Genomic DNA, 16,451 nt, shown 5'->3' with positions numbered 1-16,451 from the left:
GGGCATAGGCGCGACTCTGTGAGTGCTCCAAGGCTGGAGCACCCACAGGGAAAAATTAGTGGGTGCTCTGCACCCACCGGGAGCTAAGCTCCCCGCCCCGCCCCACCTTACCTCCTCCTCGGCCTCCTCCCCTGAGCACGCCGCGTCCCTGCTCCTCCGCCTACCTCCCAGCGCTTGCTGCCGCCAAACAGCTGTAGCAAGCTCCGGGAGGGAGGGGGGAGGAGCGGGAACGTGGCGCACTCAGGGGAGGAGGCGGGGAAGAGGTGGGGCCAGAGCGGGGATTTGGGGAAGGAGTCAGAATAAGGGCAGGGAGGAGGCAGAGTTGGGGTGGGGACTTTGGGGAAAGGGTTGGAAATGGGGCAGAGCCGGGGGGCAGAAGGGGGGGTCAAGCACACACCGGCGCCAACAGAAGTTGGCGCCTGTGGTCCAGGGCCCTGAACCCCTGGCATGGGGCCTCAGGCAATTGCCCTGCTTGCTATCCCCTAATGCTGGCCGACCCTGGATTTTATATGCAGAAAAACAGTTGTGGCAGTGGTGGGCTGTGGGATTTTTATAGCATGTTGGCGGAGGGAAAAAGGTTGAGAACCCCTGCTTTAGTGGAAGGGGCAGAAATGCTTATGGCTTTCCATGAACGCAGACACAGCACAACAAGAGGCCACAAATACCCTCCAGTTTTGGACAGAAAAACAAGTTAGTCAAATGCAAGGCCCAGTCCACACAGATTTTGGAGTGGTATAAGAATTGCTGTTCAGCATATGTCAGGGATCTGCAACCTTTGGCACGTGGCTCTCCAGAGGAAGCCCGCAGCCCCAGGCTGTTTACTTGCCGCCTCTGCAGGTTCGGTCGATCACGGCTCCCACTGGCCGCGGTTCGCCACTCCAGGCCAATGGGGGCTGCGGACAGCAGCGTCCAGCACGTCCCTCAGCCCACGCTGCTTCCCGCAGCCCCCATTGGCCTGGAGCGGCGAACCATGGCCAGTGGGAGCCGCGATCCGCCGAACCTGTGGACGCAGCAGGTAAACAAACCAGCCCTGCGCGCCAGGGGGGCTTACCCTGGCGGGCCAAGTCTACCAATTCCTGGGGTACGTTTTTCAACCAGAGTAGTTATAATGGGACAACCCCTAAGGTGGATGTAATTACAGGTAAGCACCCTCAAGTCCCACTGAAGTCAATGGGTGAGCCCCGGGCCCCGCTGGTGAACAGCCAAGTTGCCATCCCAATGATTTCAGAGGGCCCAGAACGGTAGCCTGGGTGAGCTGAAGTGGGCCAGCCCCGCTCCGGCCTGCGTTCGTGGCGGGACGTTACTGCTCCCGGGCCGGCGACTTCATCCTCTCCCGTGTCACCCTGCAAGCGGCAAGCTCCGGCAGGCGGCGCCAGGGTGTCGGTCCCGCCCTGTGACAGACCCTGGGCGCTGCTGCAGGCCCAGCCGGCGCCAACGCGGGCCCTCAGCCCCACGCGGGTGCCGGCATCAGCGCTGCCCTGGGCCCGGCCCCACGCGGGCCTCGGGCCCCCATCACATTCAGCCAACACTGCTGCAAACCCCAGCGCCCGTCGGCAGGGCGGGGCCGGAAGGCAATGGAGGGGCAGCTCCGCCCTCCCCAACTCAGCCGGGAGCTGGAACCCCTAGCTCCGCGCCCAGCCGCGCCGCCATCTGCGCAGCGCGGCCCCTTTACCTCGTAGACATCGAGGAGCCTGTGGCGCTTGAAGTACGCCCGGAGCGCAGGGTCCGCGCTGCGCAGCGAGGCCATGGTCGAGCCGGGCCCCGCCGGGGCCTCGCAGTTCGCGGCCTCCTACGGCCAAGGCAGCGGCGCTCCCGGTCGCCTAGCAACCCGCTGCCACAGATCCGGCCACGCACCGCCCGCCCTCATTGGGCGCCTCAGCTCAGAGTACGGCGGGGTCCCACGGGGAGGGGAGTGTCCCGTCCCGCCCCCCACTCACCCCATCCCGACTCTGTACCCGCGCCCCGGTCACCCCCATCCCGACTCTACACCCCACGACCCCCACCACAAGTCCCACTCAGCCCATCCCAACTTTGTACCGCCCTGCCCAGCGTCCCATTCACCCATCCCAATTCCATTAATACGCGCTGCTCCGAGCCCCCCTCACCCATCAAACTCTATATCCCCTGCCCTACCCCAAACCCCATTCATCCCCAGCCCAGCTCCATTCATCCATCCAACTCCCATCCCAATTCCATTCATACCCGCTGCTCCGAGCCCCCCTCACCCATCAAACTCTATATCCCCTGCCCTACCCCAAACCCCATTCATCCCCAGCCCAGCTCCATTCATCCCTCCAACCCCCATCCCAATTCCATTCATACCCGCTGCTCCGAGCCTCCCCTCACCCATCCAACTCTATATCCCCTGCCCTACCCCAAACCCAATTCATCCCCAGCCCAGCTCCATTCATCCCTCCAACCCCCATCCCAATTCCATTCATACCCGCTGCTCCGAGCCCCCCCTCACCCATCCAACTCTATATCCCCTGCCCTACCCCAAACCCCATTCATCCCCAGCCCAGCTCCATTCATCCCTCCAACCCCCATCCCAATTCCATTCATACCCGCTGCTCCGAGCCTCCCCTCACCCATCCAACTCTATATCCCCTGCCCTACCCCAAACCCAATTCATCCCCAGCCCAGCTCCATTCATCCCTCCAACCCCCATCCCAATTCCATTCATACCCGCTGCTCCGAGCCCCCCCTCACCCATCCAACTCTATATCCCCTGCCCTACCCCAAACCCAATTCATCCCCAGCCCAACTCCATTCATCCCCCCAGCCCCAGGCTGCTCCACACCAAGCCCCCACTCATTCAACCCCCATCCCAACTCCATTCATAGCACCTGACCTCCTCTCACACCAAGCCCTGAATTTATAGCCATTCTAAATTATTTCATGCCCCCTGTCCATACCAGCCTCTCAAATTGCCCCTATTTCAACTCCATTCATACACCCAGCCTTGCACTACACCACACCCACCACTCACACGTCCATACCTACTCCCATCTATACTCCCAGCCCCACACCACACTAAGCTCCCCACCCAGACCCTCCCAAACACCATTCATACACCCAGTCTTGCACCTACACTGAGCCCCCTACCTCACCACACAGGCACCATTTATACTTCCTCAACAAGCCTATCCATACGTTCATCACTAGCCCCCAGTTGAGCCCCATTATTCCTCCATCTGTTCCCCCATGAGTAAGGCTATCTTTTAGTCACAGGTATTTTTAGTAAAAGTCATGGACAGGTCATGGGCAATTAACAAAAAGTCACGGCCCTGTGACCTGTCCATGACTTTTACTAAAAATACCTGTGACTAAACCTTACCTGCTGGGAGGTAAAGACTGAAGACTGCTGCTGATGGGGGGACGGGCAGCGTGGGGCAATGCTTCTGCTGGAGGGGTGCAGACCGGGGCCCTGCTGCAGCTGGAGGCGGCCCAGGGACCCCTGCTGCTGGAGGGAGGAGCAGCTCGGGCCCCCCCTGCCGCTGCTGTGTGGGGCGACGGCCCACGGTCCTGCCACTGCTGGTCTGGGTAGGGGGCAGCCCAGGGCCGCCCTGCCGCTGCCGGTCTGGGCACAGGACAGCCCATGGCCCCACTGCTGCTCCGGGAGTGGAGGGGCAGCCAGGTCCCCCACTCGTCCAGGTTGGGGACAGCCCAGGGACAGCCCACCACCACCGCTGGTCTGCGTAGGCACAGCCCAGGGCCCCTCCACTACTGATCTGGCTTGGGGAGCGGCCCGTGGCCCGGCTGCTTGTCTGGGAGGGGGGGCAGCCAGGGCACCCCCCAACCACCGCCGCTGGTCTGGATGGGGGATGGTCCAGGGCCCCACTGCCACCGCCGCCAGTCCGGGCGGGGAACGCTCAGGGCCCTGCCATTGCCGGTCTGGGCAGGGCCCGCCACCACTGCCACTGGTCCCGGACTGCTGCTCCAGGGCAGCCCCAGGGACCAGCTGCTGGGGTGGTCCTGGGGTCAGCTGCACCAGCACTGCAAAATTCACTGAGGTCATGGAAAGTCATGGAAGCTGTGACTTCTGTGACCTCCGTGAATGATTCGCAGCCTTACCCATGAGCCTCCATATAGCTCTCATCCATACAGATCATTTCTAAGCAACACTGAATTCCTCATCCATACCACATTGCTTGGGCCCTCCCAAATTCACGGCCATGAAAAAGGCATCATGGACCAGGAAATCTGGTCTCCCCTGTGGGGAAATCTGGTCTTTTGTGTGCATTTACCCTATACTATACAGATTTCACAGGGGGAAACCAGCATTTCTCAAATTAGAGATCCTGACCCGAAAGGAAGTTGCAATGGGGATCGCGGTATTGCCACCCTTACTTCTGCACTGCCATTACAGATGTAGGAGCTGATGGTTTTAAGTTTTCTGAAAGCAGACACGTCTAACCATTTTTTGAAAAGCTATGGACAGAATTTTAATAGAAATACTCATAAAATTGCATCAGGTGTATGTGTAACTGCTGCCCACATCCTTGCTTTGCCTCTGACTTCAAATTATCTTTACTTATTAATTAATTACTATTGCTGTAAAAAAGTTGTGATTTTTTGGTTCAAAAGCTATGATCACCATTTGTTAAAGTTGCAGTTTTTTGAGTGCAAACACCATAAAAAAACAAACACCCCAAGAATAGAAACAGGATCTAAACTCCTATTTTGCAACTGACTAGATCAGTGGTTCTCAAACTTTTTTGTTCATAGACCACTTGCAAATTGCTGAGGGTCTCGGTGGACCACTTAATGATCTTTCCAAATGTTCTTTGTACCATTAGCTAACTCTGGTAAAGCACTTTGGATAAAAGCGCTATCTAAAAAAAACCTTAATAATAATTCACTTTTTTTTTGTTCCACAAATAAAAGCACACAACTCATATTTTAATATCAGTAGTCTTACCTTTCTAATGCAATGGATGTGCCCTCTCTTGCCTGCTGGGGCAGCCCCCAAGCTGGGGCTGGGAAGGAGGAGGGTCTCCCCTCACCCCAGCAGCCACAGAGCTGAGGCCAGGAAGGAGGGCCATCTCACCCTGGCAGCCACAGCCCTAGAGCTGGGGAAAGTCACCTCTTTCTCTGGCCACTGCAGCCCTTCACATTCCAAATTTTCCCCACCCCCTCTTCTCACCCCACTGCCCCCTCCCACCTACCCCCTATTCCCTCCAAGGCCACCACCTCACCTTAGATGTGCATCTTCTCCAGGGTGGAGGCACCTAATTAGTGGAGCCACACCTACACAACTCCACTAATTAGGTGCATGGACCGTTCATTCTCTTGTGTGCAGCCGCCCAGGAGCGCACCTTAGAGGGAACTATCCATGGACCACCTGAATAGAGCTTGTGGACCACTGTTTGAGAACCTCTGACCTAGCTCCCAAGGCTATACTGCAGATTAATTAATTTTTTGTGAAGTGATAGGGGATTCTTAGCCAGAAGGTGTTCCTGTGGCCTACTGGATCCAGCATAGGATTGAGACTGAGAAAATTAGGATTGTAGTCCCAGTTTGGCTCCTGGGTGACCTAGGACAAGTCCCATTTCCCCATCTATAAAATGTGGATAATGATGCTGCCCTCCTTTGTAAGTGCTTTGAGATCCGTCAAAAATTGCTGTTCAGGAGCTGGTTATTACTATATAGTAGTATTAGTAGTTTTGTTCATATACTGTTACAAGTTTTTAAAGTTTCTGCTTAGCTTCAGTTAGTTTTCATGTTTTTAAAAAGGGCTGAGTGAAAAATGAAGAGGTGATAGTGGAGTTGTTACTACCATTTTTCTCTCTTATATCTGATTGCAATGTCTCTCCCATGTGGAGATTATCTCCCACCCTCTTCTTTTGGGGAGATGATTATAGTTGGAGTTTTTAAGTAAGAGCTACCTTGAAAATGTTATTATTTGTATTGTGGTAGCACATAGGAGCCCCAGTCACTGATTAGGATCCCATTGTGCTGTGTAAAAAGAATAAAAAGAAGGTCCAGGCCCCAAATAATTTATAATCTGTGATGGGGGGCGGGCTGCACATGACTAGCCTTGAAATTAGATCAAATCAGCTGCCCTCATGAGATTTTGAGGGGGGTTGGTTTTAGTTTCCAATCATGCCGACGTTTTGGTTAGCATTTAAACATAATGGATCATGCCCACATCTGAGGTACTTTTCCTGGTGTGCTGATTAGGCTGGGGAGAGGGACCATCACCTGGGCTGTGCAGTAGGCGGTAGGTTTTGGGTGTGAGCAGTGGCGGACTAGCCAAGGGGCCCCGGGCAATCGGGGTGCCCCCTCCGCGGACGGCGGGAAGCTCCAGCGCCCTGACCCCGCTCCCCGGCAGGAGCACCGAAGGGGAGAGACTGCAGGGGGGGGCACAAACCCCTAACCCCGCGCGCTGGGTGTGGGCCGATCGCTGCAGCGCGTGACGGGCGGCGAGTGCCCGCCGGGGGCGCCTGCCTGTCACCGCCTCCGCGGCGCGAGCCGTGGGGGGGGCAGCACGTCAGCGTAGGGGGGCAGAGGTCAGAGGGGAGCTTTGCCGCCGAGCGGTTCCTCAGCGCAGTTGCGGGACGGGGAACGACGTGTCCCGTTTCCGCCAGGCCGGGCTGAGGCGCGTCCCGCGGCGGTGAAACGGGCGCTTGGGCCGGCCTCAGCCTGGGCGCTCGGCGAGGCCGAGCACCAGCGGGGCATGGGCGAGGCCAGGGGGGCGGCGAGAGCTGGGGCGGCGGCGGCGGCGGCGGGGCTGGTGCTGGGAGCTGGCGCGTGTTACTGTGTTTACAGGCTGACCGGGAGCAGGAGGGCGGGAGCCGCCGCCGGGACAGAAGGAGCCGCTAGCGCGGGGTCGGCCCCCGGGGGCGGTTTGCTGCCCCAGGTGTCCGGGCTGTCCAGCCTTGCCTGGCGGGGACCCTCCAGCCTCCGCTCAGGTGAGATGCAGAGGGGCTCACGCCGGCAGGCTGTCTGCAGGCAGGCTGTGCCCCCCCGACCTCCCGCCCACTGGCGGGGGCTTTGTCCAAAACACCCTTAGTTACTCTCACACACCAGGGGCGTTTTTAAACATTTGTATTGCCGACAAAATCTAGGCTTTGTAACAACGCTGCCTGATGCCTTAGCTGATGTGACCTTCCAGAGGTGGCATGAAAGAAGAGAGGGGAGAGTTGTGGGGGTAGGAAAGTGAGGTTATTTTGTTACTCTTTGGGGTTATTGTATGTTAGCATTTCCTGGTATCCTGACAGTAATGCAGCTAGCGAAGTCTCTGTTAGGGATCCAGCCGTGCTTTACATCTCTTTTCTCACCTAGTGTAGCATTTATTTTTACAGAAAAAGCACTTCTAGTTCATAGTCTTCTTCAGACTACTTGAATAGGTCAGTTTGATTAGAGCTGGATTTACTATCTGAAACTTTAGGCACCTAAATACCTTTGTAAATCTGGCCCTAATGGATGTAAAATTTACATCAGTGAGAGTCTGTTTGATTTTTAAAAGCTGACTAGACTCCCTTGAAATCATGAATCTTACCAGTTGCCTTATTGAAAGTGCTTTATTGGGTATCTTGCTTGCCCCCTGTTTTGTTGTTAATGATTTGTGTAGCCTTGTAACTGATAAAAGCACAGATCGGTATAGTAAGGAAAACAGTTAGCCTGCAAAAACACTAATTTTGGATGTTATGTTATGTTCAACTTTTGTTTCAAATGAAAGAATGTTGAAGCATGTGTTGTTATGAGCGAGAGGAAGAATGCATGCACAGATTTTGAAACCAATAATATAAAGAAGTTAACCAATTTCTGGATCTTCACAGTCTGACAACAGTCTTTTTAAGGGATTGATAATGTGAAAGAAACAGACTGAGACTGCATTGGACACCTGTAGAAAATGCTTTGCCACTTCTAATGTGAGTCTAGATTTGTCCAGCAGGATGGCAGTGGTTCAGTTCCTGAGCTCTGTTTTTCATAAGAATTTCAGGTTACACTTTGGTCACAGTCTCAACTGAAATGCTAAACTATCTTGCCATTTTTGTAGTTTGATGCTGATGAGCCACTATTTGCAGATAGCATAACTGATATTGGTAAAAATGTAGGAAAATAGGGTTCAGAATAATTGCAACCTAGTGAGAGTGTAACAAGGCAGTATTTGTTGTGAAATCTTTTTTGTGTGTGACTGTCAGTTTACACTGCCACCAGTCTGGCAAAAGTCAGTAGGATCTGTACATACTCAGTACTGAAAATCAGTGTCTTTTTTTTTTAAGTGGCTAGAGCCCTGGTTCTGCTACTGAATCTACTTGGGCAGACACCTGACCTTGTGTGAAGCCATTCAAGTCAATGGAGGTCCACAAATGCACAGGAATCCTCCATGGAGATCTGATTGCATGATCAGGATCTGTATCTGGAGTTAAATGCTTAACTTCATGCACTTAAGGTTGAAAATTTTAGAATTGTTCAAGATCTTTTAAAAAAAACCCAACCTTTGTCACATTCAATGGCTAACCATTGTGCATAAAGATTCAATAATGAGGAATAATGCTAATAAATCAAGAGAGAATCTCATGAAGAATAGGATCTGCTTCTGGGCAAGCTGGGGAGTTTCACAAAATCGTAGTATTTATTAGACTACCACTTCCTTTATCGCAGATCCTGGTCTTCATAAAACCATTTAGCCAGCTCAAGAGCTTCACTCCTGATCTGGCTGATCATGAACTTTGACATTAGTAGCGTTTGCTTTCATGAAGACCAGGTACTGTATGACACTCTTATGGTTAGCTGACTTAGGAGCAGAGCTCTTCAGTTGGCTGAGTGTCTTCATGAAGACCAGTAACCTTAACACAGCAGCTGTTTCTTTGTCAAAGATGTTCAGCTCAGCTCAGATGTCCCTGGACTAGCATATTCTTCATTCACCCTGTTAGTCCCCCAATTCTGGGAGGAATATGACTGGAGATAAGTCAAATTTCTACTCTCCTCCTAAATTGTCCAAAAAAATTTGTCACATTCTATGTCAGAAATGGAAGTAGCAGACATTTTTTTAAAAAAAATCTCCATTGGATAACTGCAATGAATAAGGATCCAGTTATGATGAATAGGGCTAATAGAATTATTTCTTTGTTAATTAGCAAAATCATTACATAACCCCACATTCTTACAATTTTTTTATACTTTCTACACTTTTGTAGTTTTGAAACTAGAGGGGCTCAAAGTCATGCAACTCAGAAAGTAAGCTTTTTTTTTAAATAATTTTTTGGCTAGAAATCAGAAACTACTTAATTTACTTAAAACCTAAAAAAAAACCAAAAAAAAAAAAACCACTCACCCCACCAGGCTTTACTCAGATTATATGCTGAAAAATTGGGGCAGATGCATTCTTTTAAAAATATGTGTATTGAAATCCTGTTTTAAATGCAAAATAGAACCCAGCCTTAACTGTAGTGGCTCTGCCATAATATCATAGGTGGATCAGTGAATCCTGGGACTACAACTGACATGCTCCCCATAAGTATGTGGGTATAACACAGCTCTGTAAAAGGTGTTATGTGCTTTGGTTCAGTGAAATGATTCAAAGTTGATTTGAATTTTTTTTAAAATTTTTAAACCTTGGCAGACACCGATCTTCCCAAATCACCCAGTAACTTGGACGCCAATCATCTACAGAAGCTTATTCATTTGCTTGAGTCCACAGATGATCCATTAATTCAAGAACAAGCCTTGGTCACTCTGAGCAACAGTGCTGCCTTCTCTGTAAATCAAGTAAGTCATGTTCTAAAGAAAGCAATTATATTTCAAAGTGAGCCAGTATAGAAAATGAGACTGCATTTTGCTGAGGAGTAAGCATGAGATAGATCTAGAAACTTGTGTGTTCTCATGCTAATTTAGTGACTGTCACCCAGATCCTCAAAGGTATTTAGGTGCCTAACTCCCATGCATTTAAAAGGGAGTTAGGCACTTAATTTTGTGGATCTGGGCCTCGTTTCAGTCATTTAATCTCTCTGCCTTAATTTCCCCATTATTACAATGGATAGAAGAATAACTACTTTACTGGGCTGTTATGAGCATAACTAATGTTGGTACAGAGCTTCATATTTTCAAAGTGCTATTTTATGTGGACATTATCACTAACAGTTTTGTAGTGTCAACTGAAGAGTTTGATTTGAGAGGTGCTGAGCATCTGCAACTTCCATTATCAGGCCTGAAATTTGCTATGTCTAACCCCTCTGCTATCGGGTATTCCTTGGACTGGGAATTCAATATGACAAAAAGAAAAGGAGTACTTGTGGCACCTTAGAGACTAACCAATTTATTTGAGCATGAGCTTTCGTGAGCTACAGCTCACTTCATCAGATGTTTACCGTGGAAACTGCAGCAGACTTTATATACACACAGAGAATATGAAACAATACCTCCTCCCACCCCACTGTCCTGCTGGTAATAGCTTATCTAAAGTGATCAAAAAGGCTGACAAAGGAGGTGCTGTTGTCATCATGAATAGGTCGGAATATGAACAAGAGGCTGCTCGGCAGCTCTCCAACACGAGTTTCTACAAGCCATTACCCTAGGATCCCACTGAGAGTTACCAAAAGCAACTACAGCATTTGCTCAAGAAACTTCCTGAAAAAGCACAAGATCAAATCCGCACAGACACACCCCTGGAACCCCGACCTGGGATATTCTATCTACTACCCAAGATCCATAAACCTGGAAATCCTGGGCGCCCCATCATCTCAGGCATTGGCACCCTGACAGCAGGATTGTCTGGCTATGTAGACTCCCTCCTCAGGCCCTACGCTACCAGCACTCCCAGCTACCTTCGAGACACCACTGACTTCCTGAGGAAACTTCAATCCATCGGTGATCTTCCTGATAACACCATCCTGGCTACTATGGATGTAGAAGCCCTCTACACCAACATTCCACACAAAGATGGACTACAAGCCGTCAAGAACACTATCCCCGATAATGTCACGGCTAACCTGGTGGCTGAACTTTGTGACTTTGTCCTTACCCATAACTATTTCACATTTGGGGACAATGTATACCTTCAGATCAGCGGCACTGCTATGGGTACCCGCATGGCCCCACAGTATGCCAACATTTTTATGGCTGATTTAGAACAACGCTTCCTCAGCTCTCGTCCCCTAAAGCCCCTACTCTACTTGCGCTATATTGATGACATCTTCCTCATCTGGACCCATGGAAAAGAAGCCCTTGAGGAATTCCACCATGATTTCAACAATTTCCATCCCACCACCAACCTCAGCCTGGTCCAGTCCACACAAGAGATCCACTTCCTGGACACTACAGTGCTAATAAACAATGGCCACATAAACACCACCCTATACCGGAAACCTACTGACCGCTGTTCCTACCTGCATGCCTCCAGCTTTCACCCTGACCACACCACACGATCCATCGTCTACAGCCAAGCTCTGCGATACAACCGCATTTGCTCCAACCCCTCAGACAGAGACAAACACCTACAAGATCTCTGTCAAGCTTTCTTACAACTACAATACCCACCTGCAGAAGTAAAGAAACAGATTGATAGAGCCAGAAGAGTTCCCAGAAGTTACCTACTACAGGACAGGCCTAACAAAGAAAATAACAGAACGCCACTTGCGGTCACCTTCAGCCCCCAACTAAAACCCCTCCAACGCATTATTAAGGATCTACAACCTATCCTAAAGGATGACCCAACACTCTCACAAGTCTTGGGAGACAGGCCAGTCCTTGCCTACAGACAGACAGCCCCGCAACCTGAAGCAAATACTCACCAACAACCACATACCACACAATAGAACCACTAACCCAGGAACTTATCCTTGCAACAAAGCCCGTTGCCAATTGTGCCCACATATCTATTCAGGGGACACCATCACAGGGCCTAATAACATCAGCCACACTATCAGAGGCTCGTTCACCTGCACATCCACCAATGTGATATATGCCATCATGTGCCAGCAATGCCCCTCTGCCATGTACATTGGTCAAACTGGACAGTCTCTACGTAAAAGAATAAATGGACACAAATCAGATGTCAAGAATTATAACATTCATAAACCAGTCGGAGAACACTTCAATCTCTCTGGTCACGCAATCACAGACATGAAGGTCGCTATCTTAAAACAAAAAAACTTCAAATCCAGACTCCAGCGAGAAACTGCTGAATTGGAATTCATTTGCAAATTGGATACTATTAATTTAGGCTTAAATAGAGACTGGGAGTGGCTAAGTCATTATGCAAGGTAGCCTGTTTCCTCTTGTTTTTTCCTACCCCCCCCCCCCCCAGATGTTCTGGTTTAACTTGGATTTAAACTTGGAGAGTGGTCAGTTTAGATGAGCTATTACCAGCAGGAGAGTGAGTTTGTGTGTGTATGGGGGTGGGGGGGAAGTGAGAAAACCTGGATCTATGCAGGAAATAGCCCGACTTGATTATGTAAAGAGTTGTCACTTTGGATGGGCTAGCACCAGCAGGAGAGTGAATTTGTGTGGGGGGGTGGAGAGTGAGAAAACCTGGATTTGTGCTGGAAATGGCCCACCTGTTGATCACTTTAGATAAGCTATTACCAGCAGGACAGTGGGGTGGGAGGAGGTATTGTTTCATATTCTCTGTGTGTATATAAAGTCTGCTGCAGTTTCTACGGTAAACATCTGATGAAGTGAGCTGTAGCTCACGAAAGCTCATGCTCAAATAAATTGGTTAGTCTCTAAGGTGCCACAAGTACTCCTTTTCTTTTTGCGAATACAGACTAACACGGCTGTTCCTCTGAAACCTGTCAATATGACAAATTTCTTTGGGAGATACATGGGTACAGGAAAGCATAAAGGGTTAATTTTCAAGCTTCCACACTTCTCTTGTTGAGGTATTTCTCACAGTTGTAACCATAGTTTCTCAATTATTCTCTGGCCTCTAATGAGAAACTAAAAATATTATTTCTTACTAAAAAAAATCTTTATTCTTTCCCCCCAGACCCCTACTAAGGTGACTGGGGTGTCATGAAGTTCTGAGATTTTTCATAAGGAGAATTAAAACAATTGTGTTGAGTTCAGTTTTGGGGAGGGGGAAGTAGGGTTTTGGCAGGAGGAGTAATATATTTTTAAGAGCATTTGAACTTTTGTAAATTTAAAGGAAAATAAGCTAAATTTTAGAACCTGTTAACTAATTTTCAACCTGGTTCTGCAAACCTGCATGCTGAATTCCTGCTGAAATCCTACTGAATTCGAAGGGGAATTCTGACACAGAGGGCTTGAATAATAAAGATATTTTGCTCTTTTAAGATATTAGGCCATATTCTAGCCTCAAATGTTTAAGTAGGGCTCCCACTGATTTCAATGAAAGTAGTGTAACCAAAGCCAAAATATGGCCTGTTGATGGCATATTTTACTACACTAAATGAAAAACACAGTAATTGTTTAAGTTGGATTAAACAAAAACATAACTGATGCTTCTTTCTATCTCGAGAAGTGAGCAAAGCTTTCTTAATTCGGATAGTTTTTACAAGATTTGAGAATCTTAGGAGTGACCCTGCAGAAACGTGTATCTGTCCTATTTGTTCTCATTTTATCTATGAAAAAATTTGGTGATAAACAAGGTACATACTATAAATTGGCATAAAAGTTTCACAATGAATGTTGTGCATATTTATTTTGTATAGGCTGGTATGTAAAGAAAATATTAAACTGCTGATATTCTCTGCTTAAATATCAGAGACCAGATCCTGAAGGCTTTACTCCGGCAGAACTCTCATTTGGTTTAAGATTAACAGTAATATCTTAAATATTTATCTGTTTTATCTTTTAGGATATAATTCGAAATTTGGATGGCCTTTCTGTTATTGGAAAGATGCTCTCAAATTCCATTCCCAAAGTTAAAGAAAAAGCACTAAACACACTTAATAACTTGAGTATGAATGTTAAAAATCAAGAAGAGATAAAGGTAAGTGTACTAAAAGGCACCATAACTGAGGCAAAATTGAACAACAGAATGAAGTATGGACAGCTAGGAAGCAATAAAGACCTTTCAATATAGATGTTGATTAAAAGGATCTTACAGCAACATTTTGGAGAACATGAATATATACAAATCAGCAGATCCAAATGATCTTTAAACCCTAAGGCCAAGAGAAATAGCTAACAAATTTATTGAACCACTAGCAATTAGTTCTAAAGCATTTTAGAGAACCAGGCTGATTCCAGAGGACCAGAAAGAAAATTAACTTGATACCAATATTCAAGAGAGGAAAAAGATATCAGATGGAGTCAGGATTATTATTCTAAATTCAATCTCAAATATATATTATAAAATCCATTCTCAGATGGTTCTGCTTTTTAAATAATACAAATGTAAAGGGATAAGGTCGATTTCAGACTCACATTTTCCTAATATTCAAACCTATCCCTCTACAACGGTGAGCCCTTACAAAAGCTATGTTCCATTGTAAATAGAAACTATTGATCAGTAAGTGGAGATGGAGGATTTTCTCAGGAGCTGGATCTGAACTATGGAATCTGTTGCTACATGGTCATTCTTATCTCTTGTAACTAACCACTTTTGCAACTAAATGCAAAACTCATTTCTTCTGCCTAGCTTTGCCTCCATAAATTTATCACATATACAAATACACAAAACCCTATAAGCAATTCAATTCCAAGTGCCTATTTCTTGAAGTGAAGGAAGAGACATTTCAGTTCCAGTTTTTAAAATGCTGGCGTAGGGGGTGTGTTCAGATACTATGGGATGGGAATATAATGCCTAGTCTGACAGAGCCATTCAGTGTTATTACTTTGGGCCTGTCCAAAAGGCCCTTTTAAATTTATGTAGAGCAGGTTTTTTTTTTTTTTTGTTTAAATCAGAACATATTGTTTAAAGTAGCTCTATCAGAAAACTGATTTTTTTTTTTTTTAAAAAAACTAGTCTTTACAAAAAATTCAAATTGATAGTTTCTGCTAAAATTTAAGGTAGCTTATTTAGCTGCTAGTTTCTTACTTATGTGTTCTTGATCAAAGATGAGACTGATTATACATAGTTTTATTTATCCCCTTGCTGCTGGGAATCATGATTTTGAGCCATTGTGACTACTGACACTGGGATGTTAACTGAACTTCTTTGGCTGGAACAACAAATTGTAGAATCATAGAATATCAGGGATGGAAGGGACCTCAGGAGGTCATCTAGTCCAACCCCCTGCTCAAAAGCAGGACCCATCCCCAATTAAATCATCCAAGCCAGGGCTTTGTCAAGCCTGACTTTAAAAACTTCTAAGGAAGGAGATTCCACCACCTCCCTAGGCAACGCATTCCAGTGTTTCACCACCCTCCTAGTGAAAAAGTTTTTCCTAATATCCAACCTAAACCTCCCCCACTGCAACTTGAGACCATTACTCCTTGTCCTGTCCTCTTCCACCACTGAGAATAGTCTAGAACCATCCTCTCTGGAACCACATTTGTACATTTAACCATTTCTTTTTTTGTTCTTTAAGGTATACATTTTACAAGTCTGTAAGGAGATTGAGTTATCACCTTTGAACTCTGATCTGCAGCTAGCTGAACTTAGATTATTAACAAACATGTCTGTTACCAATGACTACCACCATATGATGACAGATGCAATTCCGTGCTTGCTTCATTTGCTTTCAGAAGGAAACAAAAGGACACAGGTACTGTTTATTGTACTATCATAACCAGATACCAAGGTATTTAACTTTGACTGACATGTCTTCTAGTTTAGATTTGCTTTCTTTATTTAAACCATCAGTTTCTAAGGTACTCTGTGGTGTGTGATTGATTGATTTTATTTAAAGAAAATTAATTTTACAATTCAGTAGCTATAACTAGTGGAGAACATGTAAAGGATTTGCAAACATTGCCCAACTGTCCTCTCCGTGGAAATTCCCGCAGGAGGGAAGAGTCCTTCACAAGAATCTTCTTGCAGAGTTTCTCACCCCAAATCATTCCCATGGTGAGGTATTCCCCATCTCTGGAGATGAAGCCTTGTTTTTGCCCCTGTATTGTTGGATGCTTTAGGAGACCAGAGCCATCCACATAGTAGTCCTCTGCCTTTGCACTGGCTCTAGAAACCCCACCACCCCCTTCCACTGTCTGACCTGTCAGGGAACATGGAGTCATGCTACCAGTGCCTCTCAGTTTCAACTGCCACATGGATCCCATTATAAAGGGGGTTGCCCCTGTACAGAGATGGGGAGAGCATGGAATATACAACACCACAAGCTTTATTACCTTTCCTAGCTAATCTCTGGTGCTGCTGTGGGAAATAAAGTTCCATTCAGCTCTTTTCTGCCTCTGGCCTGTAGGATCCCAGTAAGTAAATAGTGCCATGGAGGTAGGAGACCACCACCACCACTTCAGCACAGGGCAAAAGGAGATCTGCATGTGGAGGGTTCCACTGTTGCATGAATCTCTGGGGATAGCGAGCAAGGGTTTGCTCTCAGAATCACATGGTGATCTTAATGAATGTTCTTTATCTA

General features: G+C 47.6%; 2 protein-coding genes across 11 annotated transcripts in view; one reads left to right on the top strand and one right to left on the bottom strand.

The window, feature by feature from the left end:
- Positions 1-1,861, bottom strand: part of FBXL13 (F-box and leucine rich repeat protein 13) — a 171,984-nt gene extending 170,123 nt beyond the window's left edge. For 3 of the 7 annotated variants that reach the window (XM_048836437.2, XM_048836438.2, XM_048836440.2), the window contains exon 1: positions 1,673-1,855. In XM_048836437.2, coding sequence (XP_048692394.1) covers positions 1,673-1,747 — 75 coding nt within the window. In that variant the 5' untranslated portion in view covers positions 1,748-1,855. Of the gene's footprint in view, positions 1-1,672 lie in introns of all 7 variants that reach the window. The other 4 variants (XM_075124502.1, XM_048836444.2, XM_048836442.2 and 1 more) reach the window with 4 other exon arrangements.
- A 4,640-nt stretch (positions 1,862-6,501) lies between these two features.
- ARMC10 (armadillo repeat containing 10) overlaps positions 6,502-16,451 on the top strand; it is a 37,273-nt gene continuing 27,323 nt past the window's right edge. For 3 of the 4 annotated variants that reach the window (XM_048836423.2, XM_048836422.2, XM_048836424.2), the window contains exons 1-4: positions 6,502-6,914; positions 9,575-9,720; positions 13,769-13,903; positions 15,447-15,623. In XM_048836423.2, coding sequence (XP_048692380.1) covers positions 6,680-6,914; positions 9,575-9,720; positions 13,769-13,903; positions 15,447-15,623 — 693 coding nt within the window. In that variant the 5' untranslated portion in view covers positions 6,502-6,679. The remainder of the gene's footprint in view (positions 6,915-9,574; positions 9,721-13,768; positions 13,904-15,446; positions 15,624-16,451) is intronic. The other variant, XM_048836421.2, reaches the window with a different exon arrangement.

This window comes from Caretta caretta, chromosome 1 (assembly GCF_965140235.1).
Source record: "Caretta caretta isolate rCarCar2 chromosome 1, rCarCar1.hap1, whole genome shotgun sequence".
Taxonomy (NCBI): Eukaryota; Metazoa; Chordata; order Testudines; family Cheloniidae; genus Caretta; species Caretta caretta.
The sequence above is the reverse complement of the archived record's forward strand: the minus strand, read 5'-3'. Positions and strand labels throughout refer to the sequence as shown.